The sequence below is a fragment of the Protomyctophum bolini genome (assembly GCF_963924005.1).
Source record: "Protomyctophum bolini genome assembly, chromosome: 19".
Classification (NCBI taxonomy): Eukaryota; Metazoa; Chordata; class Actinopteri; order Myctophiformes; family Myctophidae; genus Protomyctophum; species Protomyctophum bolini.
Window position 1 is genome coordinate 29,148,129 of NC_137880.1, and position 24,604 is coordinate 29,172,732.

At 45.0% G+C, this 24,604-nt stretch overlaps 1 protein-coding gene across 1 annotated transcript in view; it reads left to right on the forward strand.

Moving 5' to 3' along the window:
• syne1a (spectrin repeat containing, nuclear envelope 1a) overlaps positions 1-24,604 on the forward strand; it is a gene marked incomplete at its 5' end in the record, with an annotated part of 166,459 nt that overhangs the window by 34,574 nt on the left and 107,281 nt on the right. The window contains 27 exon segments of the mRNA XM_080790461.1: positions 155-319; positions 612-752; positions 1,058-1,218; positions 1,309-1,465; positions 1,879-2,106; positions 2,283-2,381; positions 2,627-2,814; positions 4,228-4,351; positions 4,553-4,719; positions 5,281-5,434; positions 5,733-6,388; positions 6,906-7,085; positions 7,561-7,714; positions 8,230-8,388; positions 10,031-10,213; positions 10,342-10,443; positions 11,125-11,328; positions 11,908-12,115; positions 13,696-13,808; positions 14,014-14,219; positions 14,378-14,539; positions 15,052-15,331; positions 16,036-16,208; positions 17,654-17,963; positions 18,580-18,744; positions 20,713-21,072; positions 23,439-23,575. Coding sequence (XP_080646587.1) covers positions 155-319; positions 612-752; positions 1,058-1,218; positions 1,309-1,465; positions 1,879-2,106; positions 2,283-2,381; positions 2,627-2,814; positions 4,228-4,351; positions 4,553-4,719; positions 5,281-5,434; positions 5,733-6,388; positions 6,906-7,085; positions 7,561-7,714; positions 8,230-8,388; positions 10,031-10,213; positions 10,342-10,443; positions 11,125-11,328; positions 11,908-12,115; positions 13,696-13,808; positions 14,014-14,219; positions 14,378-14,539; positions 15,052-15,331; positions 16,036-16,208; positions 17,654-17,963; positions 18,580-18,744; positions 20,713-21,072; positions 23,439-23,575 — 5,336 coding nt within the window.

Sequence of the window (24,604 nt, forward strand, 5' to 3'; positions counted from 1 at the left end):
GTTGTTAAAGGTCAAATAGTCCTCTTTGCGTGTGTGTGTGTGTGTGTGTGTGTGTGTGTGTGTGTGTGTGTGTGTGTGTGTGTGTGTGTGCGTGCGTGTGTGTGCGTGTGTGCGTGCATGTGCGTGAATATCTGTGTGTGTGTGTGTGTTGCAGCAACAGCTAAAGCGTTGCCATGCTGATCGGAAGGAGGCAGAGCTACTGGTGTCCCACTGCCGCGAGTTGCAGCAGGGGGAGGGGCTTAGCCAGTCGCTACGGGAGCTGGAAGGAGCCTTCAAAGAGGTGGACCGCAAAGCTGTGTCACAAGAACTCAACCTGCAGGTAGAAGGACTGTGTATTTCACTGTGTGCTGTAATGATGTACTCTCATCTCCGTATTTCAATACTTCGTCATTCTATGTCACACAAAAGTAACAAAAATAGCTGATCTACCAGCTCAACAGTGCAACACGTTTTGTAGATTTTGTGCAATTTTTTGATTGGAATTCTGAAGAATGTTTTGCTATTTTTTAAATTGAAATCCTGAAAAGTATGTCATTATACAGTATATATACTTTTTTCAAATGCATTTAGTTTACTATACTATTTTTGTCTTCTCTTCATATCATCTCCAGGCAGCTCTGAGTTCCTGGCAGGACTTTGAGGCAGAGAGAGAAACTGTCTGGAGGTTTGTCAGCAACATCAACACAGCAATGAACAAAGAACTCATCTTCAACAGCCTGGACAGCCTCAGAACTGAACTGGACCATAACAAGGTGTGCGTGTGGGCGTGTGTGTGTGTGTGTGTGTGTGTGTGTGTGTGTGTGTGTGTGTGTGTGTGTGTGTGTGTGTGTGTGTGTGTGTGTGTGTGTGTGTGTGTGTGTGTGTGTGTGTGTGTGTGTGTGTGTGTGTGTGTGTGTGTGTGTGTGTGTGTGTGTGTGCGTGTGCGTGTGCGTGTGAGCATTTGTTTGGTTTATGTCTTGGCCTCCAGACACACTACACATGCCTTTGTGTGCGTGTGTGTGTGTGTGTGCGTGCTGGGGCCCTTTTGCTCATCTATTTCAATTTGTCCTGTCTATAGGAGTTCATCAAGAGAATGGAGGAGTTTGCGGCTCGGGCAGATTTGCTCCTGGAGAAGGCAGTAGATATTCAGCTGGGACCTAAGAATCAGACTGTACTCCTGCAGCAGGCCCAGTCCTCCCGGGAGATGATCTCACAACTGCAAGACCACCTCAGAAAGAAGTATTTATCTATTATTTGATTTGACTTTAGTTTACATTATGTGTTTGTGTGTGTGCACAGCTTTCTTAAACCAGTGTTCTGTCCTTCCAGTATTGTCCAGCTGGAGATGGTATGTGTCTGGTGGGAGGGTTTCAGCAGTGAATCAGAGGCCTTTTCCTGCTGGATCTCAGAGAGAGAAGAGGAGCTAGAAAGGGCAAGGACAACATCCTCCTTAGATCCCCTGGATGGACACATCAGCACAGTGGAGGTACAGTACACACACAAGTCATACATTAATATAATTTCCTTTTGGGTAATGGTGTTTTTATTTGGTAGCCATGAAATGTAAGTGTTGAAAAGGTATAGCCACATGGACACTGCTGAACATGCACATGAAGATGCAAAAATGCATCTGACCGCCTGCTGTAAAAGCTACGTGTACAACAGTAGCTTTGCATCTTTGGATATTTTGCATCTTCTGCCCCTGTGAATGCAGCATGCGACTGGCTGACTGACTGACTGACTGACAAATTTACACTAGTCGGTTGGTACACGGTAGGCCCAACAACCACCTAGCTACTTGTATTCAGTCGTGTCAAATTAAACTCCAGCATTATATACACGTTCAGTTTTGTTTAACAATAGTTAAATAGATTGAACCATCTCTTTCTCTCTCTTCAGGCGGTGGGTGCGCGGTTAGAGGAACGAGGGGCAGTTCTTGCCCACTTGGAGGCAGAGTGTGAGGCCCTGTCAAAGTTTGTGACCCCTGGGGAGGTGGAGCGTATCCGGACAAGACTGGCCAACATGGGCCGATACTGGGAAGAGCTGAGGGCGAGAGTGGAGCAACTGGGTGGACAGCACACCCACAGCGACTCCTACAGGACGACATGCAGAGACAACCTGGAACAGGTAACCCGTAACACAACTGATGCTAGTTTATTATGATATATTGTAACTTGTAAGCAAGCAGTTCATTTGGAGTTTTCATTTTGCTTTAAAGGTTTTTTACAGAAAGGTTTTGCAGAAGTTGAAATATCAATATTCATATTTTTTGTCATTTAAATAAGTGATATTTTTGTCATCAGGTGAAGAAAACAATGAACGACCTCAAGCAGAAGCTGGATTGTCCGTTCACATTTTGTTCATCATCATCTGAGACATACAAAGGGCTTCAGGATCAGATGGTAGGTACACAAATGACATCTAATGAACAACAAGACATATACCGTTACCGTATCAAGGTGTGGTGTGTTTCCAGTTCAAATCTGCTCCTGAGCCAATCAAATTAAGCTATATGAGAAACTGAACTGGAACAGTAAACGTGTATGTATGCCTCTTTCTGGAAACGGGAACTAGAGTTATGCACAGTCAGTCCAAGCAGCATAGCCAATTAGCCATTATTGAAACCCTGGTTGTGTGCTTCCTCCAGGAGGTGTGCCAGGCCCTGGAGCAGCTGAGGCCCAGGCTGATGGCTCTGTGCTTGGCTACGAAGAGGCTTGGAGAGGGGAGTGAGCTGGAGGAGGAGGTGGATGACCTCCTGAGGGAACAGGGAGAATACATGGAAAAGGCCTCAGAGACTAAAGCTATGCTGGAAAATCTTCTGACATTATGGCAAAGGTACAGCCTCTAGCAAAGCATGCATAAATGTACTGTATCAGTATGTGTATTTTTCTGGAAAGAGTTTGGCCATCTCTAAAGGAACCACGTAACGAAACACAACTAAACAAAAAATGTCTAAATTATTTATGTATAAATAAATCAGTTTGATCTAAAGTAAGATCTGTACTATTATTATTATTGTCAAACCACATTGGATACTTGGGCTTGAGCTCTAATATACTATTCTTCTTAAAACTAAAGCCATGGGTGAGATAAATTATGGTCAGAATCCTATAGGACGAGGTTGAATCACAGAAAGAAAACATGTCATTGGTATTTTGGGGACATTTTATGTTCTACAACCGGATTACACCCAGAGTATATTGAAAGGAGCTCTGTCTTCTGTCTCTGTCTTGTACAATCTCATACTATACTATTTGGTTTAATATATCCATCTTCCAAATGCATCTTCAACGTAATTATGCAGGTGCAGAATTTGTATGGCTGCTGTTGTATGGACATTTTTTGTTATGGCTGCTGTTGTATGGACATTTTTTGTATTGATTCCTATTGGGTTGACTCCTGTATAGGCTGCATGTAATAATCGTTTACATTCTTGGAAATGTCCTTTTGTCCGCCGTCTGCCTCTAAGCTGTTTCTTTGTCTTCATAAGAGTCTCCTGAGCTTGCCAGGTCTCCTTTCACTGCCTTGCATCATTCACACATCTCTTTATGATGTACAGTACCCTCTCTTTGTCTCTGATGCTGTCTGTCCCCTGGGCAGCCTCGTGCTATTCTGATGTAATGACATCCATAGCTTTTGTTCTCTCGTAATTTCTCATTCTTTATATCTCGCCGCAAGCAAAAAGCTTGTGATGTGTAGCACTGCTACAAAGTGCCAAAATCAAAAAGGGTTAGGCTTTACTTTAGGTGTCAGATAGGTCAAGGTCTGTGCGTGCGTGCGTGCCTTTCTGTCTCTCTGTCTGCATGTCTGCATGTCTGCGTGCGTGCGTGCGTGCGTGCGTGCGTGCGTGCGTGCGTGCGTGCGTGCGTGTTCAGTCAACCTCATCTCTTACCATGCAGGTGTACAGTATGTATTTTGGATTATGTACAGCAGTGGATGCTCCAGAGAGATAGAGCTGCTCTATTATGACCCTGTCCCTTACACTGGGCCATGGGCAGATACAAATAGCACAGACAGTGTGTGTGTGTGTGTGTGTGTGTGTGTGTGTGTGTGTGTGTGTGTGTGTGTGTGTGTGTGTGTGTGTGTGTGTGTGTGTGTGTGTGTGTGTGTGTGTGTGTGTGTGTGTGTGTGTGTGTGTGTGTGTGTGTGTGTGTGTGTGTGTGTGTGTGTGTGTGTGTGTGTGTACTGTACAGCAGTGCACTGCAAACGGCTCTTCACCATAATATAAAATATCCTTCTAATTTTCAGATTTGAGAAGGAGAGTTCCTCCATCAGATGCTGGCTGGACAGATGCAAGTCTGTCTGTTGTCCAGACAACAACTTGCTCTCTGTGGACAAAATAAAGCTTAAATGTGAACTACAAAATGTACAGGTAATTCATATTGCAAGTTTGTTTCCCTCGAGTGTTCGTCCTTGTTGATTCATATATCACATAACTGTAGCATACAAGTAATACAATTCGGTCGCTTTTGATATTGAGTTGTTTTAATCTCATCCATATACATTCTTGTCATTTCTGTATTTTAACCTTTTTTTTAATATGCACAAATAAATAACAATGTCACCTGTACAGGAGATGCAGAAGGAATTACCATCCCATGAGGTGTTGTTGCGGGGTCTGGAGAGCCTGGGGCAGCAATTGTACCCCTCCGCACCTGAAAGTAGTATCCAAGAGTTCACTGAGGACCTGTCACAGCTGCAGGAGAGATTCACCTCGCTAAAGGACAACACAACTCAGAGGTACTTCTCTGCCTTTATGGTTTTGGACGATTATACTGATTATTTGGTAACCCTTTACTTAAAGGTCGGGTCTATGATGCATAATTTATAATCGCATTTATAATCCTGGGCGCTACACTTCCTCTGCCAACCTGGGGGGGCAGCGGACTGACCTCATGCTTCCTTCTATGCACGAGGAGTCCAAGCTGCTTCTTTTCACCTGACAGAGGAGAGTTTCCCCGGCCGGACGTAGCGCGTGGAAGGAACACGTTATTCTGGCCAGGGGAGGGTAGTTTAGAGACCAGGATTACTGCATGTTTTTTGTGAGGGTACCTACCCTAGGGGACACGGGGAGAACATGCAAACTCCACACAGAAAGGCCCTTTCGCCAACCCCGCCTCGAGTATGGGCACCGATGACGCAGAGGAGAGAACACTCCCCCAGCGTCCACCCACAGCATCCCCAGCGCATTATAATGTGCTTATAAGGCATTAAAACATAAATGTTGTTAACGCATTTTAGACAGATTCTTTTTACAATTCATTTCATATACCAAACAGTGACTTTCCCCCATCGCTGTAGGCTTGTACTACTGCAGTCACAGCTGTCTCAGGTGGAGCAGTTTGACCAGGCTCTGCTAACCCTAACCCAGTGGAGTGAGAACTTCTTGTCTGGCCTCAGAAGCACTTCCCAGGTTGATATCACTGACCTGGAGTCTGCAGTCTCTCTGCTCAAGGTGAGTATTTCATAGTCTATATCTACTGTATGTTAAACATCACACCCATGATATGAGGGGCGCTCTTATCATCATACATCATCTAATTCTGGCCAATCACAATTTGCCTTCAATGTTTGTGTTTACACAATGTTTGTGTTTACATAAACACTCAAAACTGGACATAGGAGGGGCTAGCGCCCCTCAAAACATGCTTAAGAACTATTTTTAATCAAGAAATAGAACTAGTACACAAGTACTTTTAGTTTTTAAGTGGTTACTATCGTAGGTCATTTACATATTTATTTTATTCGTATAGGATCATGAGACAAATCTAAAGGGCCAGACGTCAGTGACAGAAACCCTGCAGGAAAGAGAGTCCTCCCTCTCCCCCTCCTCGACCTCGGAGGCCCAGCGGCAGCTTCAGGACTGGAAGGAGGACTGCTTCCAGCCCCTCATCGAGGCCCAGCGCCTGCTGCTCCTCCGACAGGAGGGCCTAGCTGAGCTGGGGCTCTTCCTCCAGAACCACGGTGCAGCAGCCAGGGTGGTACAAAGCCTCCGCGAGGCCGTGGAGGGCAGGGGCAGCTGGGACTGTGCCAAGGCCGACGAGCTGCACCGCGGGCTCGGAGAGGTGGCGGGGGATGTCGCCCGCCTGGAGGCTCAGGCGGTGGGGCTAGACGGGCGGCTGGGCAAGGCCCACCTACATCTGTGTGGGGCGGAGTGTAGGGACTCGAAAGAGACGAGTCGTCCGCGTGGAAGAAAGTCCTGCAGGGGCCAGGCGGTGGCCCTCATGGTGGCTCTGGAGGGCGTACAGCGGGGTCTGGGATGGAGGCAGAGCGAGGCAGAGGCTCTGGGGGCTCTGTGGAGCTCCTTCAGGGAGAGGAAGGAAGAAGTCATGAAGAGTCTGAAGACGTTAGAAGAGGCTGCGAGGCAGGAGGGGGCCAGAGAAAGCACCATACAGGCCTTTCAGAACAGGTACTGGTGTTACCTGAATAACCTGACATGAAAGGGCCCAATGTTATACTAGTCAAGTTAATACTCTTGGATTTTGTTGTGTATAGTATACTGTATATATGCCATAAAAAGCTGTTGTCCTCCTGCCAAAAAGTGATTGCAGCTCCTACCTGCTAACTGAAAGCTTGTTTCGGCCTACAAAAGGCTTATTGGTTAAATTCCTGAAGGTTATATTTCAAGCATTACAGACAAATCTCGGTCTGTGTAACGATGTTACCTAACAATGAAGTCACTGGTAGGCGGATTTCTGAATTGTCCACTGCCCTCCTCTGAGACACAGGCTGAGTGGACAAAAATGGTACCATATTAACATGAGAATTAGTGAGGACCAATTATACGAAGATACTGTAGGTTGAAATGGGTGAAGTTGTCCTCATAATAAAGATTAACAAATGCAACAGCCCTTGAAAAATGACATACGGTTATTGTTATTGTAACTCATTCCTCAACCTGGCCTCTGTGTCTGTATTTCGCCCAGGCTTCGTTTCTTTGTCCAGTTGGAGGATGAACTCCAGTCCCTACAGCATTCCCAGCAGTGGCTAAGGGAGAGAGGCAGCCAGCTGGCCCAGAGAGACAGTGAGCTGGCTGGGGAGGCATTGAGAGAGCTGGCCCTGGTGGAGGCCACCTGGGAGAATGTCAGGACCCTGATCACTGACGGGTGAGGGACAGTGGTGTTACTAAATACTAAGTAAACTACTTAGTATTGTACTTAAGTATAATTTTGAGGTGTTTTGGAGTATTTTCACAATTACAAGTATTACTATTTTACAATTTTACTTATTTGAAAACCTTTATTTACTACAGTAGTTACATTACAAAACATTAATTTCCCACTTCAGCCCTATACATGTTGGCCATTTGAAAATAGCCGATAGCTTGTAGATCTGCTATTTTCAAAGAAATTGTTATACATTTGAAAACTTCTGCATAATTAGTAGTTTCTTCTTTTGGTACATTTTGACACCAACACTTTTGCACTTTTACTCAAGTACATTTAAAATTCCGGACTTTTACATGTAACAGAGTATTTCTACAGTGCAGTATTGATACTTTTACTTAAGTAAAAAATTTAAGTAGTACGTTTCCCACCTCTGTTTCATTTGTCTGTTTGGCTGCGTACTTCTCCTCTGCAGTCAGGAACAGAGCGGAGTGTTGGTCGATCTTCTCCGTCAGCTCCACGGTCTGAAGTCCACTCTCAGCACCACAGTGGAGAATGCCCAGGCGGTCACTCACAACCTGCCTGACCACAACCACAGCCCTGAGGAGGCCAAGAGGACTTTATCCCGGGTTAGAAGAAGCTTTCTTTGTTTCTTTAGGAATATTAGTTATTATGGTGGATTTTCTATTTGACTTTCATTGATGTACAGTATGAGTGTATGGATAAAAAGGCGGATACATAGTCATGACTATAGGATTCAAATCCACAATGTTACATTACACAGTGATCTGTGCCACAATGGAAACAAGCTCTTGAGCTTTATTGGGTTTTATTTTGTTTATCCTTTGGACAGATAAATAGGTTTATGTATGCATTTTGTCAACGAAGATGTCAATCAATCAAGCAATCAATACATTCTCAGTCCAAGCTGTTTTATATCACACTGTAGTAGACCAAGCAGAGCATGCAAGTACTGCTACTAACTAATGTCTATTACAACTGCTGTTTCTAAATCCTTTTAGCCTTAATATAATGTCTGACTGTACCAGTACCAAACCCTATGAAAATCAACCTAGTGAGATGATGCTTCTCCCCCTAGTGGTGGTATGTTGTCATCACATCTGCACTCTTCTCTTTCCTATAGCACGATGCAGTGCAAGCTGAGCTAAAAGATAAGCAGGAGTGCATGGACCAGCTCATCAGCACGGTAGAGGACCTGCAGAGAGAGCTGGCCAAGGTTCCCAACTGCGACACACACTCCATCCAGAGAGACATGGAGACTCTGAGAGACCAGTGGCTGGAGGTGGGTGGGGATGCTGTCCCATGCTGTTGTATGCACCACTTCTGGCTCTTTTTTTGGTTTACCACATTAACCCATTCAGGACGGGAACCCCTTTTGGGGTTTTAAAGGGAATTCCACTCATTTTCAACATTTTACTATGTCATCATTATTCATTCATTCATTATTATGCCTTAGAGCTGTTGTGTGGAAATAAATAAATAAAAAGTCCCCCCATTCTGTTTTTCCTAGAACTGGAGGTCTGAAAATATAATCATTAACATGTTGACGTTAATGATTTGTTTCAAATCATGAAATCATCATCATGATTTATTTTTAAATCAATGGCAAAGGACCATGTATACGGTACTACTAGATAGTAGCCACTACCTAAAGGGAGTATTCTTCTTTATTCTTTATTCGGATCCCCATTATCTTCCACAAAGTGGTCGCTAGCCTTCCTGGGGTTCACACAAAAACGTATACAATAAAAACAGATAATTACATTTTAATACAGGATCTAGTTATCAGCTAAAACAGTGAAGTCGCTCTGCATTTAACAGACAACAACGACTATAGTAACAAATACAGTGTTTACACAAAAAATACAATAAGAATAAGGTACAAAAAAAATAAAAAATAAACCTTTATAGAAAATAACTATAAAGGACTCATCAATTTATGTAAACAAAATTTGTCTCAGATTTAAAGGGAGCATATTCCAAGCTGAAAAAGCAGTTCTCTTCATGCTATTTTGGTTGTGGTTTGGCACCATCAAACCACAGTATGTTCTTGAATGTTTTGTGGAGAAGAGCTTGATGTACAACCAAGAGTCTGCTGGTCAGACCAGGGGACAAATTGTTATATGCAGAAAATCTGATAAAGGAAAATGCAGTGTGTGTGTGTGTGTGTGTGTGTGTGTGTGTGTGTGTGTGTGTGTGTGTGTGTGTGTGTGTGTGTGTGTGTGTGTGTGTGTGTGTGTGTGTGTGTGTGTGTGTGTGTGTGTGTGTGTGTGTGTGTGTGCGTGTGCGTGTGCGTGCGTGTGCGTGCGCGTGCGTGCGTGCGTGCGTGCGTGCGTGCGTGCGCGCGCGCGCGCGTGTGTGTGTGTGTGTGTGTGTGTGTTTACTTGAATCTGATGTAGATTAATGATAGAATATGATTGGTGATGCTGAAGGTTCACTTTGTGCTAATAATATATGTAGACTCGAATCGGCTGATGCAAAAATAAAGTCTGGCCACACAAGGCTAGCTATTAGGTACAATAAAGATGATTTCTCATGATCATTAAAGTAGATAATACACAACCACCACCACTTGACGTCCTGTTTATCACATTTTATCCCTTTAGTTTCAGTCAATTAAAATGTCTTTCCTTGTGGGATTTGGGGGGGAGGGGCCTCAGCTGTTGGTAATATAAACAAGTCTGGACACGTTAACTGCCTTTCTGACTGTCTCACTTCTCTCCCTGTCTACCCAATTATACCAGCATCTTCTCCAGTGTCGCAATGAAGTGTGACATCCCTTTATACCTAGAGAGACTGAGAGAGAGAGAGAGAGAGAGAGAGAGAGAGAGAAAGAAAGAACAACAATCCTTGTTCAATTGATTGAGATGTGTTAGGTCCTATAGAACCTGGCAGAGTGACAGTCTTGGTTTTGTCCGTTTTAGGTTTCAGAGAAAATTCAGACCAACACAGAGAGGCTGGGCTACTGTGTGGCCCTATGGGACGACCTCAAGGCCATGGAACACGACATTGACCAATGGGCTGCCACCTCCATCGCTGACCTAACCGACGACGTGACCAATCTCGGTGACAAGCAGACGACAGAGGCTCGACTCGCCACTTTTCAGGTTAGATTTCATTGGACAGGCCGCGTGACGTGACTAATTAAATCAAAGGTGTCGACGGCATACAGTGATACTCAGGGCTAATTGGATTTAGTGTGATTGATGGAAGCGGCCTGTGCTTCAAACAACAGGTGGAGGTGGAGAAGAGGGAACAGAGGCTAGATGCACTGCAGGAGAGAGTGACCGAGCTGAAGGAGCTAGCCAAGCTCCAGGAGACCCCAATACAGCTACAGGTCAGTGTTGTGGGGAAAGGGTTGGTGGTGCACAGACCACCACCACTTAGGTCATTTTAGTACAGAGGAGATTCCCAACCACCGGTACGCGGACCGGTGCCGGTCTACGGGACATGTTCCACCAGTACGCGTGGCCGGGAATTCCAAGTTTTCCCAGCTCTGAATATTAACATAATTTTCTTCACAGCGTTGGGCATTACCACCTGTCCCACCTGTAAAATATGAAATTGTCCCGTATTTGGAAACTAATAGTGTCCCATAATGAACTGATATGGGATGTGCTTTGTTCCGTATGTTTATGGTTGGGAATAAATATGAATGGCGGGGCGATTTATCTCCTCCCACTGACCACCACACTGCAACCCCTCCGCTCTCGTTGCTGTGTTACTTGTGTCAGCTGCTGTGTGAACCTGGTATCTGAGAATGTGCTCAGCACAGCTCATCATTTACTCATGATGACACGACCAATGGGAGTTTCAGTGCTAAGATACGAGCCGGCCCACACCCCTGATTTATTCACACAGCAACAAACTTGACTACGATTGATGCACGACTACCGTGCGGACCCCCCCCCCCCCCCCCGGGACGACTTAACAAAAACTAGCATCTGTAAAAGTAACATACTATCTCTATAAATATTACATAGTTAGAAGCTTTAGAGCTCTCTTATTTTACCTATAGGTCCTGGAGTCAGACCTGAGGAAGAAGATGACCCATGCCCAGGAGGTGTATAAGCAGGCCAAGCACGCCCTGACCTACTTCAGCTTCCAGAAGCAGCGGTTGGAGGACCTTATATCCCAGATGGCCAAGCGGCTGGAGACAGTGGAAGGTTCTTTGTCCAACCTCACCGAAGCGACCTCCCCGGAAGACATGGGCACAGTCAAGGTAACGTATATATATCGGTAAACAGCATTTCATTTTGCTATTTTGCACATCTACAGGCATACTGTAGAATAGATGCTGTACTGTAATATGCTGCAGAGAACACAATGTCAGAGAACATACTGTACCTGCACCGATATTATTAGCCTGAAAACCAGACAAATCTGCTTGTGGAAAAAAAAGGCCTCTGCAGATTAGTCTGGCCCTGCTTGGTTGTGATTGGATTTCGCTGCCCGATATGTCCATAACATAAGCACAAACTCAAACGATGAACATAAACTACAATAATTATTGTGTGGTGTGCCAGAAGTTAACTGGATGTGTTGTCTGTGTAATCGCAACATCCTGTTTAGATTTCATCTGTCTCTCTCTACTGTACTAACTAAATAAAGGAAAATAAAGGAAAAAAATAAAGGAAGTGAGGGGCGATCTTTTTGTAGGACAAAAATAGCCGATTTGCTCATCTACTTATGACGTAATTTCTCCATTCAATGGGAATTTAATGTTTGTGTAAGACGAAGATCTACACTTATAGCTGAATATAACTCAATAACTGCTCTTCTCACCTGTCCTGGTCTACAGGACCTGCAGAGCAGCGTGCACCAGCAGAGGGCTGACATGGACTCGGCTAGGGAGGCTCTGAGTGCTCTGTGCAGGTCTCACCCCTCCCAGGAGCTGTCTCGCCTCTCCTCCGACCTCACCTCCATCGCCAAAAGAACCGAGGCTGTGGCCCTGCGCTGTGCCCGGACCAGAGGCAGCCTCCAGGATGGGCTGCAGCTACACTACAATGGTACTAAACAGCAGTGGTGGAAAAACTACTCGCATGCTTTACTTTTAAGTAAAAGTATCAATACTGCAATGTAGAAATACTAAGTGACAAGTAAAAGTCCGGAATTCAAAATGCAAAGGTTTCGGCCTCAAAATATACTTAAAGTATCAAAAGTACAAAGTACTCATTATGCAGAATTTTCAAGTTTTTTTCACAAAATGATTTTGAAAATAGCAGATGCGACGCATTGTGACGTTGTAGATCGGCTATTTACAAATGACGAAATGTATATAGGGTTGAAGTGGTTAATCATGTGTTGTAATAATAATACAAATCTACAACGTAGTAACTAAAGTTTTCAAATAATTGTACTGGAATAAAAGTATAAAACAATATTTGCCTCCGAGATGTAGTGGAGTAGAAGTAAAAGTACAGAAAATTGGAAATAATCCAGTAAAGTAAAAGTACCTAAAATTTGTACATTAAGTAAATGTACTTTACACCAGTGATAAAAACCCTGTTAAACGTTGTTGTGCGCTGATATCGTGCACCCACAATAGAGCTGATCTACAGTACAAGCTCACAATGCGTTGCAGAGCTGCTATTTTCGGTGTGTGACACACAGGTGTGCAGTGCAGCTAAGTATAAATCACAGTCTTTTGGGAGGTTAGATTTTTAGACAGATACACTGTTTAATTGAGGGGAGTTGTTTCACTTTAACAAAGGGGATTTGGTATACTATAATTAAATTATCATAGAGTCTACAATACTAGTTACAGAACCGGTAAGGCAAGACATAAGGCACAGCCAGTTTATTTGTATAGCACATTTCAACAGAAGGGAAGCATTAAGACATTAATTTAAATTAAAGGACAAATAAAACAAACATTTTCGGTGCAAAAAAATGTATAGGCCCATATAAAAAAAATGAGCAGACCTGTAGCTTGTTCCAGATACTGTATGTGGTGCATAAAAACTGAAAGCTGGCATCTCCTGTAGTTCTGATTCTGAGGACAGAAAGCACACCTGTCCCAAATGGCCTGAGAGGTCTGGATTGTTCATGGTACAGCACAAGATCAGCAGATGGTACTTTATCTCTATAATTGACCACCATATGAGAAGATATCGAATGTCAATCACTCAGCAATACAGTACAACACAACATAACGTAATGTCCTTACATGAAAGCAGTGCAACAGATTCAATTTCGATTAGCCTCGATTATCCCCAGAGCTCTCTCAATGCACTCGCCCGATTGGCACGCGCCTTCCTGCGCTGCACACACGTACGTACATTCACTGTTAAGCACCTGTGCCTCTGAGAGTAATGTCGCTCTCATCACATCTGGTGTCGAGGGAGTCGTTTTGGGCTTGTTGCCAAGGCAACCTGGCGCTGCGCTGTTCAGACACACCCACACCTCCCATCTGCCTCAGTGCATCTCTCCTCTGCCCTCCTCCCTCTGGCTCCTTCAGTCAGACTCTCTCTCTCATTTTTCACTCCCCTTTATTTTCTTCACCACATCCCTATAGGAGGTCTCCTCTGACACTCATTCGCTCTTCAAATGTTCATCTGCACTTTGTCTTTGCTCTTCCACTAACCAGAACTGGTTCAGGACTTTCAGTCCTGGCTCACAGAGCTGAAGGCGGAGCTAAAAGAATGTTCTAGCCAATCAGGGGATGTTGCCATCCTTGGAGCCAAGTCGCACAGGCTGAAGGTACTGTTTATTTTTATCTGTCGGTCAGCATACCAACTTTTTTCCTTCATAATTTAATGGTCAGATGTGTGAAAAGTATGAATCAATATGTTAGCCTCCCTACACCTACACTAGATCATTAAAAAAACATCTTAATATAATCACGTTAACAATTTAAAGGTAAAACCTAGCTTTCAAGTGTTCTCTCCCCCCCTGGTATCGACAGGTGTCGGTGGAGCGCGTGTTGGAGGGTGAGCACCGCCTGTCAAAGGTGCGTGAGGAGGCTGACAGCCTCCTGCTCCACCTACCCAAGGCTGGGGCTGGGCAGGTCCAGGACCAGCTCTCCTCCTGCCAGAGGGACTGGAGAAGCTACCAGGAGAGGTGCTCACAGAGCCAGCGAGCACTAGAGGAGAGCATCGACCTTCTGAAAGGGTGAGTGAGTCAGGGCATGCATGCGTGCGCACATGCGTGTACACACGTATACTCTTATACTGAATAATTCTAAGTGTTAATGTTACTATTTGAGTTCCAGGATGCATGTGTAGTATAAATGTTGAATGTTATGTCTGTCAATCACCTCTCCTCTCCAGGTTTGATGAAAGTGTGGATGGTATAAGAAGCTGGCTGCAACAGGTGGACGTCGACCTGAAGAAGGAGCCTGTTGTTGAGGTAGAGAGTCCACAAGGAGTTCCTGACAGCACTGATGAACTGGAAAGAATAGAAAACCTCCACAAGGAGCTGTTATCAAGAAGGTTTGTCTGCGTGAGCACGTGTTGTGTTTTTGCTTGCACGTGTCTGTGTTTCCGTACGTGCACACATTGTGCATGTGCTTTCATGTGTGCATTGTTTTATTTACACTGCGTTATAGTATGCTTCTACACACTGGAGGCAATGATCAAATGCCATAATGTCATTGAATGATGTCAATGATATTTGCACACAGTATTGTCACAGTAAAATGATCCATGTGTTACACCAAGAGTAACACATCTCAGATTATGAATTATTATCATTGAAATTATTTTAATGAATACATTTGTATTTCTTTGGGAAGGTTATGTTATACAATAATATAACTTGTACATCTGAAGTAGAGATGACCACCTAATCTTCCATTGAGAAAGTTAGAGAGACCTGGCTTAAATCGTGGGTAGGACAAAGTTATGGATTGTGGCTTTAACACTGAGCATGATATTATTGTGCGCTTGTTGGGGACATTTTCAATGATCTTGTATGACCAGTCCAGTGCGTGTCTTGTTGCCAGGAGCTCCGTGGAGCGACTCTGTCAGGAGGCCCAGTCTCTGTCTGAAGCAGGCCGGGGGTCAGGTGGCGAGGTGAGGGTGACTGGCCAACTCCAGATGGAGCACCAGGCCCTGCTGAAGGCAGCCAGGGAGAGGCTGCGTGGCTGCCAGGAGAGCCAGGCCTTCGGGGAGACGCTGCAGGGCGTGTGGGCCTGGCTGGAGGAGATCCAGGAGAGGCTGGGGACAGTGGACAGCACCATGGGGACAAAGGAGCAGTTGGAGCAGAGGCTGGAGGCGGTACAGGTAAGAAAGGGAATTACAGTAAGTGCAGGGAAGGAACAATGTCAGATCACTTGAGTTGTCACTTACAGCACAATCGATGTACAGGAATTTGACACATGCAGGCGTAGATGACTTATTGATGTTCACTATACTGTACATAGTGGCAACGTAATTTATCAATCAAACAGCACCTGACATACAATGCCAAGTTATAACTATTAAGAATCAATATAATAATCCTCCACATGTTAATGTTTTTCCATATGGACACTATGCGGGCAACAAGGATCAAAGCAGGTCACGCACATCCACATGCCAATTAAAGGCAGGCTCTGAACTTCAAAGGAGGCAATTAAAGATCAAAGAAAAACATAATTAAAGTTTGCACACTTCAATGACTTTATTTTGGAACCATCTGAGTGAATAGGATGATGCCAAAATAAAGTCATTGAAGAAACACTATGTAGGCATACACAGAAAGATTACACATTACAACTACATTAGCATACAAGCATGCTTACATTGTCTCACACACACATAACTTCAATTGTCATTTGCTCTGATAGCATAATGCAGTCCTTTTTTAATTTGTACTTTGTGGAATAAACACAAGGGGGGGCTATTTGCCTGAGAAACCATTCCATCCTCAGAGTGAGAGTTACTGTACAGCAAGGGAACAGTGGAACACCATAATTGTCCCACTGACCTCCTTTCCGCCTCGGCAGGACATCCTGCTGCTGAAAGGTGAGGGGGAGGTGAAGCTGAACATGGCAGTGGGTAAGGGTGAGTTGGCGCTGCGCTGCTACGGCGAGACGGGACAGGAAGCCATCCGCTCGCAGCTACGGGAAGTGGCGGACGCGTGGACCACACTGCTGGTGACCGCCATGAGCTGCCACAGGTACTGTATAGCGACCCCTTCCACCTTGACCCATCACATAGGACCTTTTCCTAGTGTCTCAGACGATGAGGAATGTTACATCTTTTGGTAATATTTTTGACAGTTTTTTCCTCATTTTTACTTAAAACTATGAATATTAGCATAATATCCTCATTATAGGCTTGGCACTCATTCTTGGACCATACTAGATAAGGAAGGGTATAACGCACAGAAACTGCCTTTTAACAGACTATATTATTGTGGGATTAAAAGTAATTGATGATTTATTGATTACTGTGAACTAGGCTTTTTCATTTCATTTCAACAACAGGCCCATTCTACCAGTGTTTGGCACAGATTCTTCATTTCTGTGTGGTTAATAGTGCCATCATAAACAAAGTATGTATACTGTATATTTATTAAGAGTCAGACTCACCCACCTAGTGTTACTGTACCTTGTAAGCCAGAAGGTACTCCCCTGGCGGAAAGATCATTTTTGTCATGTCATGGGCCATGGCCAATCAATTACTATTAGGTTAACTACATAATGAGACACATTTGTCTCTTTTTGTAACCCTGATTGATCTTCTGATTCTGCTGTGTGTGTGTGTGGGTGTGGGGTGGGTGCCTGGGCGGGTTGGTGTGTGTGCATGCTTGTATGTGTTTAATTGAGTGATTATGGCCCCTTGTGGTACAATAAATTGATCTCATTACGGACTAAATAGTGGATGATAGTGAATGAATGGGGTGTGTTTGAGTTCTAAGAGGGACGGGTTAATGGGAGTAAAAAGGGTAGCAGGCAACGTGGATATGCATGTGTGTGTTTCTGGGCAAAGACGGGGGGTATTAACGTTATTGATGTGTGCAGGGGTAACAGATGGCGCTGTGTGTGTGTGTGTGTGTGTGTGTGTGTGTGTGTGTGTGTGTGTGTGTGTGTGTGTGTGTGTGTGTGTGTGTGTGTGTGTGTGTGTGTGTGTGTGTGTGTGTGTGTGTGTGTGTGTGTGTGTGTGTGTGTGTGTGTGTGTGTGTGTGTGTGTGTGTGCGTGTGTGTGTGTGTGTGTGCGTGCGTGCGCGCGCATGTGCGAGCATGCGTGTGAGAGAGCACATGTGCTTGTGTATGAGATCATCCCTTGAAAGTGAGTTAGCCATTATCACACACAATATGTGTAATATATCCTGTATTTAAACTACACTAATGTACATGTATTACCATGTACATGTTAACACAATACTTTTAAAGTAAATGTGATTACTGTGTTTAAGGTTCCAGTGGATTTTGTTGAATGAATCAAGTGACCTGTAATGTTTATTTACTTTTTGGCCCCCCAGATGGGGTTACCGTGCTATCTGCACTCAGGCAGTGCACTGTACTATTTGCTCAGTATTTTCTGTGTATACATGCAGTACATTTCCCATGTGAGTGACAGCCGTAGACTCATGCTAACGTCCGTTCTCTTCGACTCCAGTCGACTAGAATGGACTGTGTCCCAGTGGGGGGGATACCTGGACAGCGCAGCCGGGATACGATGCTGGATGGAGGCTGTGGAGGCGGAGGTGTGTGCCCCCCTCACGCCCCAGCCAGGGCCCAGGGAGAAAGCCGCTCAGCTGGACAGACTCAGAGCCCTACTGGCTGACCTGGAGGACCACCAGATGGCGCTGTCCAGCCTGGAGGAAAAGGCCAGGGAGCTCTTCAAGAAGACTGGAGATGCCAGCTTTAACCACGGTGCCCGCACCCAGCTGCAGGCACAGTTTGATGACCTTACAACTCTGGTGGAGGTATGGGGGGTGCTTCACACAATCTCATATAAATGTCCCAAGATAATTATGAGGGTTTTGTGGAATCTAATCCACATTCTTAATTCATTCTTAATGACAATGACCCTTGTGTTCCTTCTGGGCATGTCATATAATAAGCGAAAATAGTACAAAATACAGACCAACATCCATCAAAAATGTACTTTGCTAAAATAGCCGATCTACAAATATGGTGCTCTGTAGAAAGTATCTACCTTGCGACCACATTGTCTTTGTTTGAAAGCAAACTAAAAACATACCTATTTTCACTAGCTTCCAGCTAGATTGTGAAATGTGTTGTTATTTTTATTTTAATATAATTTTTTAATCATTATATAATTCTCTTTTTTGTATAGCTTTTGGTACTCTTATTCTTATATGTATTGTATTAGATTTAACCACATTGAGTCCTCGCTTGTCGTGTGAAATGTACTATACAAATAAACTTGACTTGACTTGACAAGCTGAGCTCAATGTGTCACAATGCAAGCTCGTCAATCTTCTGCTATTTTCGTCTTAATTTAATATTATATTATAACCTAATAGTTAAACCAAAAATGAATGAATTCTTAGCCGACTACTTGTGTCTATTGTTTAGGAGAGAGTTCGCCGGGCGCAGGCTGTGGTGTTGGAACACCAGGAGTACCTGGAGGCCGTCAGGGAGCTCACTGATTGGCTAATGTCAGCAGGGGAGGAGCTACAGCATTGGTCTGATACCTCCGGAGACTCCGCCTCCATCAAAAAGATACTGTCTGACGTGAGGGTAAGGATTGATTGATTGAAGTATTCATTAACAGTATATGCAGAATAGGTACATTTCAAGCACAACTCAATACAAAAACTATTAACCCATTTTGGGCGGGAACCCCTTTTGGTGTTAGCATTATGTTATGCTTTAGCTGTTGAAAAATAGCAGATCTACAAGCTCATAGCGCCACCGAGTGGCGCGCTACGAGCTTGTAGGTCTGCTATTTTTGAAAAATCGAAGAACGACACTGACATAGAAATATAGCTTTTTCAGAAAACTGTCAGGATGTAGAGACATTTTTAGAATCTGATCTCAGGTCAACAGGATGCAGAGAATCAACAAAATTAACCCTAGCGTCCCTATTCTGACATGAACATTCTGCCAAAATAGTACATTCTACACCAGAAGGTCACAGATCCCTGTGAGCTTGTGAGATTTGGTATAGAGGGAAATACTTGCAGACCTAGCATAGAGCCCTTGGGTCAAGTGTACACTATAGGGTTTAAGTGGTTAACAGTGGCTTCAGGATTGCAGCCCTGGTACTCAGCAGAGGGAATTATGTATTGTTCTGGCACCAAAATTGTCCTTGATACAGGGGCTCATTGATAAAGGTGTGGGAAGGGTATAGCAGGTGGCTAATGAGACCATCCCTGACCTCAAACACCAAGTAACATGGATGTACTGTATGTAATGCAGTATAGTAGTTCAAATTACAGTGTGAAAAATGGTGATATTCTTGTTCTTAGGAATTTTATAAAATTCCTGAGAGAAAAAAAAGGCGAGTCCGCCATTGTTTAGGTAAAACTACTGCTCAATAACTGACACAATAGAAAGGCTAGTTACTGTAGAACAGTGGTGTGTTTTAGAATGAGCTCAAGAAAGAAAGAAGGAAAGGTGTATCTAGTTTTTTGTTAATAAATAATAAAATGTTGTAAAATAATTTCCAACCCTTATTACCTTATTATGTGAGAATTTCATGAGTTTAGAATAAAATGTAATTCTACCTTGATACAGCTTTGAGACTTATTTTTGAAGAATAATGTTGATGCTGCTGAACTGGTTCCTTCCTGGTATATCCAAGTTTCTCAGTCTATAATATGATACCCATGAACTTGGAAGTCATGCTTCTGCTTGCTCAGTAATTCCGCAATTAGGGAGCTGAGAAAATGTGTGAGAAACTATAGATTTGCATGTAAATTTCACACATGGGTCCCAATTATCACATGATAAAATATGTGTGTGCGTGCTGAGCTGCAGCGTGCAGCATATCAGCAGAAGCAGAAACATAAGTGGTTGTTTATATGAGGTAATTACTGCCGTTCTGTTTTGTGTGTATACAATCCTTTGATTGTATAAAATGAGTAAAGGTGTAATGTTACACTGTATCCATTTGTAATTCTGAGAGTGTACAAGTAAATTATAACCAAATGGATCCGTTTACAATTGTAACCAAATGGACCCTTATGGGCCAAATGTCCCAGTTGACTCTTACAGGTCCATTTGGTTGCATTTGTTCACTCAGAGATTTTGCCAGTGTGGTCTCAAGTTTAAATATTGTATTTTCTCCTTTTCTGAAGTGAAGAGTTGTTGCTTCCCCCCATGGCTTATTCGGCATATCAAATACCTCAAGTATTTATATATTCACACGTCGTTTTGTCTCTCACTGTTCTTCGAACGAGAGAGACAGAGAGCGTGAGCGAGAGGATGAACCATGAGGGAAAAGGATGTATGTAGACGGCAATAAGGGAAAATTGTATCTCAAAACAAACAACAACAGAAGAAAAAGAAAATTGTGCGAGGGAGAGAGCGAGAGAGACACATAGAGATAGTGTGTAGACCCTTATGTAGCCAGCTTTAAATAGAATCGATGCTATATCTGGAGGTTGCTGTGGTTTCCGTAGACACTGTTTCCGTAGCAACTTTCTCTCCTCTTCCCCCTACCCTCCCATCTATCCATCCATCCATCCTGCATTCATCCTTCAGGAACGCGTGGAGTGCCGACTGCTGGAGGGCCGCGAGCGTCTCAGCCGGGTGCGGCGGAGTGCGGCGTGCACGGCGGAACGCACGGCCGCGGGAGGCTGCGAGGCCATGGATCGTCAGCTGGGGGCGCTGGCCCAGGCTCTGGAGCAGTGGGAAGGGGCCGCCCTCCGGGCCAGGGACGGCCTGGAGGGCGCCCTGGCCACGGCCGCAGCCTCCGAAGAGGAGTACGGGCGGCTGACCGCCAGGCTGGAGGAGGAGCTTAAGGAGCTGGACGGGCGGCTGAGGGAGTGGAGCCAGGGGCTGGGTCGGGCGGAGGGGTGGAGCAACGGGGAGGAGGCCGTGGAGGGCTGGCTGCTGGCTAAGGTACTATGGATGGACTTGTGTGGTACTCCTAAGCCCAATTCATACTTAGTCGTGCAACGGTGTTTCTTTTCTGAGACGTGTGATGGTAATCACGCTGCAGAGCATACATTGGGCTGTTTGCTCTCCAAACCTCGGCTGTTTTATTGTGTCTTGGTTTACTAGAACAGTTAAATACCCTTTAGTCGTGGTTTTTACTTAATTGTTTACTGGAAATCAGTAGTCAACAGTTATATTGAAGGGCAAGGATGCACACACACACACACACACACACACACACACAAACACACATACTGTACAGACCCATAATCTCTGCATGCAGACATGCATCCTCTGCATACGGCGATGAGTTTTCCTCTCGGTAATTATCCATTTAATTTGCAAATCCAGACTAAAAACTGATTACGTCTGTAAATCAGCTTTGCCGGAACGGCTGAGGACGAGGAGTGACAGTTGCAATATCCCATGCTCTCTCTCTCTCTCTCTCTCTCTCTCTCCTTCCTTCTTTTGTGGGACTTTTTGTCACTGTTCTCCACTATCGCTTCCTCGCCAGTCCTCCTTTTCTTTCTCCTCTCTCCATCTATCATCGTCCCCTCCTTCCCTCTCGGCGGCTCACTGGCCCATCACTGCCCGCCGGGGCCAACTTGTCAGAGCTGAGGTGAACGGTAGTAATGTCTTTTCCTGCCGCGGAGGTAGTTTCTATGAACAGTCTCCCCTTCCTACCGCTTTGCTTACATTTAGCACAGGATGTTTACAGTGCTGGGATCTCTCGGTATGCTCAAAGGGGGCATGTCAGTGCTAGGCCTGGATGCTTTCTGTATACACCCTAATACGTCTCTTTGAAGCGTTCTCTGGCCATGCCGCTCTCTCTCTGCGTCTCTATCTCTCTCTCTCTCTCTCTCTCTCTCTCTCTCTCTCTCTCTCTCTCTCTGTCTCTGTGTCTCTCTGTCTTTGTGTATCTGTCTCTGTGTCTCTCTGTCTCTCTCTCTGTCTCTGTGTCTCTCTGTCTCTGTGTCTCTGTGTCTCTCTCTGTCTCTGTCTCTGTGTCTCTCTCTCTCTCTGTCTCTGTCTCTGTGTCTCTGCCCCCCCCTCTTCTCTCTCTCCTGTTTTACTTAATAAGGGGTTCTGTCAAGGAACAGAGGAGGAGTATTTCCACCCCCTTTACTTTCTCCCCTCCTCCAGCTCTGTTTCCTGTGTCCAGCTTTGTTTGGACACAGGAAGCGTGTTTTGATTACGTGATGTGTGTGTGTGTGTGTGTGTGTGTGTGTGTGTGTGTGTGTGTGTGTGTGTGTGTGTGTGTGTGTGTGTGTGTGTGTGTGTGTGTGTGTGTGTGTGTGTGTGTGTGTGTGTGTGTGTGTGTGTGTGTGTGTGTGTGTGTGTGTGTGTGTGTGTGTGTGTGTGTGTGTGTGTGTGTGTGGAACCCTCCCGCATCTGCAAGGGCTGACAGCTGAATTCCATTGGGAGAGAGAGAGAGAGAGAGAGAGTGTGTGAAAGGGAGAGAGAGAGTGTGTGTGAGAAAGAGAGTGTATGTGAGAAGGAGAGAGAATGTGAGGAAGACATGTAGGGAAACAAGAGGGAAACAGAAAGTGAGGGATACGAAAATAATGAGGGAGGGTTTAGGGGAGGAGAGAGCAGCGAGTTCAGAATCACAGGGAAAGTGAGGAGGGGAGAGAGAGAGAGCAGGCAAGAAGGGGAGGAGAGGAGAGGAGAGGGGAGGGGAGGGAGCAGCAACAGACAGACGGGAAAGAGAGAGGAGCAGAAGAGGGCATGCGGAACAACTAGTGTAAGTAGAGTGCACTACTGTACTTATTACTCTGTGAGAGAGAGAGAATTAGAGAGTCAGAGAGAGAGGGGGCAGGGGGGGAGGGGACTGTTTATTGGAGGTACGTCAGAGAGAGCGAGAGAGAGAGAGTTAGAGAGAGAGAGAGAGAGAAGAGAGAGAGAGAACGGGAGCCTGTAGTGTACATATTTTATGGGAGGGGATTTCATGAGTGTTTGAGTGCAGAATGTGAGGCATGCTGGAGAGAAACAGCGGACCGTTATCCCAGGCTCTTTCCTGCCACACTCCTCGAAGAACAGCAATGCTATTGTACCAGCAGTACGTTGCTCTGTGAGTATGTGTGTGTGTGTGTGTGTGTGTGTGTGTGTGTGTGGCTGCGCACGTGCACGCGTGAGAAGAGTGAAAAGGACCGAGCCGGAGTGTGAATAGGAATGTGTGTGTCAGTCGTTTGTGTCGTTACTGAAGGATGTCATGAAGATCCAGGGGCGGGCTGTCCCTCCCTGAACCCCCCCCCCCCCACACACACACACACACACACATACACACACACTCGCGCTGACCCGGTTGTGTGTTTTTTCCTCTTGCTCAGGATATTCTGGAGGGGTTGCAGGGTGCTGAACCGATGGCGGAGAAGTTAAAAGGGCAGCTGAACGACCTGGTGCGCTACTCCAGAGATCTGGGTGCCCAGTCTGACAGGGTCACCGCTCTTATCAAACAGCACAACAGGTGAGCAACATGTACAGTACCACTGTTTGACTGTGTATCTGTGCCTCTGTGGGTGGCTGTAGGTGTGTGTACTGTAGCCTACACAGTAAAATCCTCAGTGTTCAAGTAGTGTAGTAGTGGTCCATTTCATCCCATTTGCACGTTACACTCTGGAGTCAAATCAACACTGAGGATTTGACTGTGTGCGACGGAACAATAAATAGATATGCATCAGGTCCTCGGGGTGCACAGCGAAGAGACGAACTCATTCGACCTGTAAATTACACAATATATCAATAACCCACAACAGCACTTGAATGGTTACAGCAGCCACCTCTGAACAGACTTGGTAATAATTATGCATAATAAACGCGTGGGGGCGGAATGTAGGCGGGAGTTTATAAGTGTACAATGCATGTGTGTCTGGGGTGGGTGTGCATGGCATGCACCACTCATTGCCAATGGCTCTGGAAAGAGTTGTGAAAGTGAGCATGTTTCTAGCCAAGCAGAGGGTGAAAGGTGGCAGGGAGACGGGATGGAGAGTGACATACAGCCACCAGTTGCTAAGCGACATTCATCCTGCTTTCCTCTCCTCTGCTGGTTTGCTGTCTTCGTTTGTGGTTTGCTGTAGTTCCCGCGGTTTCATTTTATGCCAGACGGAGTGTGCGCCATAGAGGAAAACGAGGCAAAAGACACTTGAAGAGATTTTCCTGTGGATGGATGGATGGATGGATGGATGGATGTGCCCTTTAGAAATGACTAATTTCAAGCCCACATGTGGGCGCACTTGTGCATTTAGCATTCATGCATGATGTTTGTGTTACTTTTTTTCCCCAAGAAGAATAGAGACATTTATGTTTACATGCATGCAAAATTGTATGTGCCGAAACATGAATTATGTCAATAGATCCATACATACAATAATATGGAACTAAATCTTTTTCGTTAGTTTTTCGTGTTTCGTCCAAAACAGAACAGACTGAAATTGTCGAGGGCTGTGACTAAGCTCTGTGACTAAAGTTCATTGGTTGAACGTTAGTCGGTTGGCTT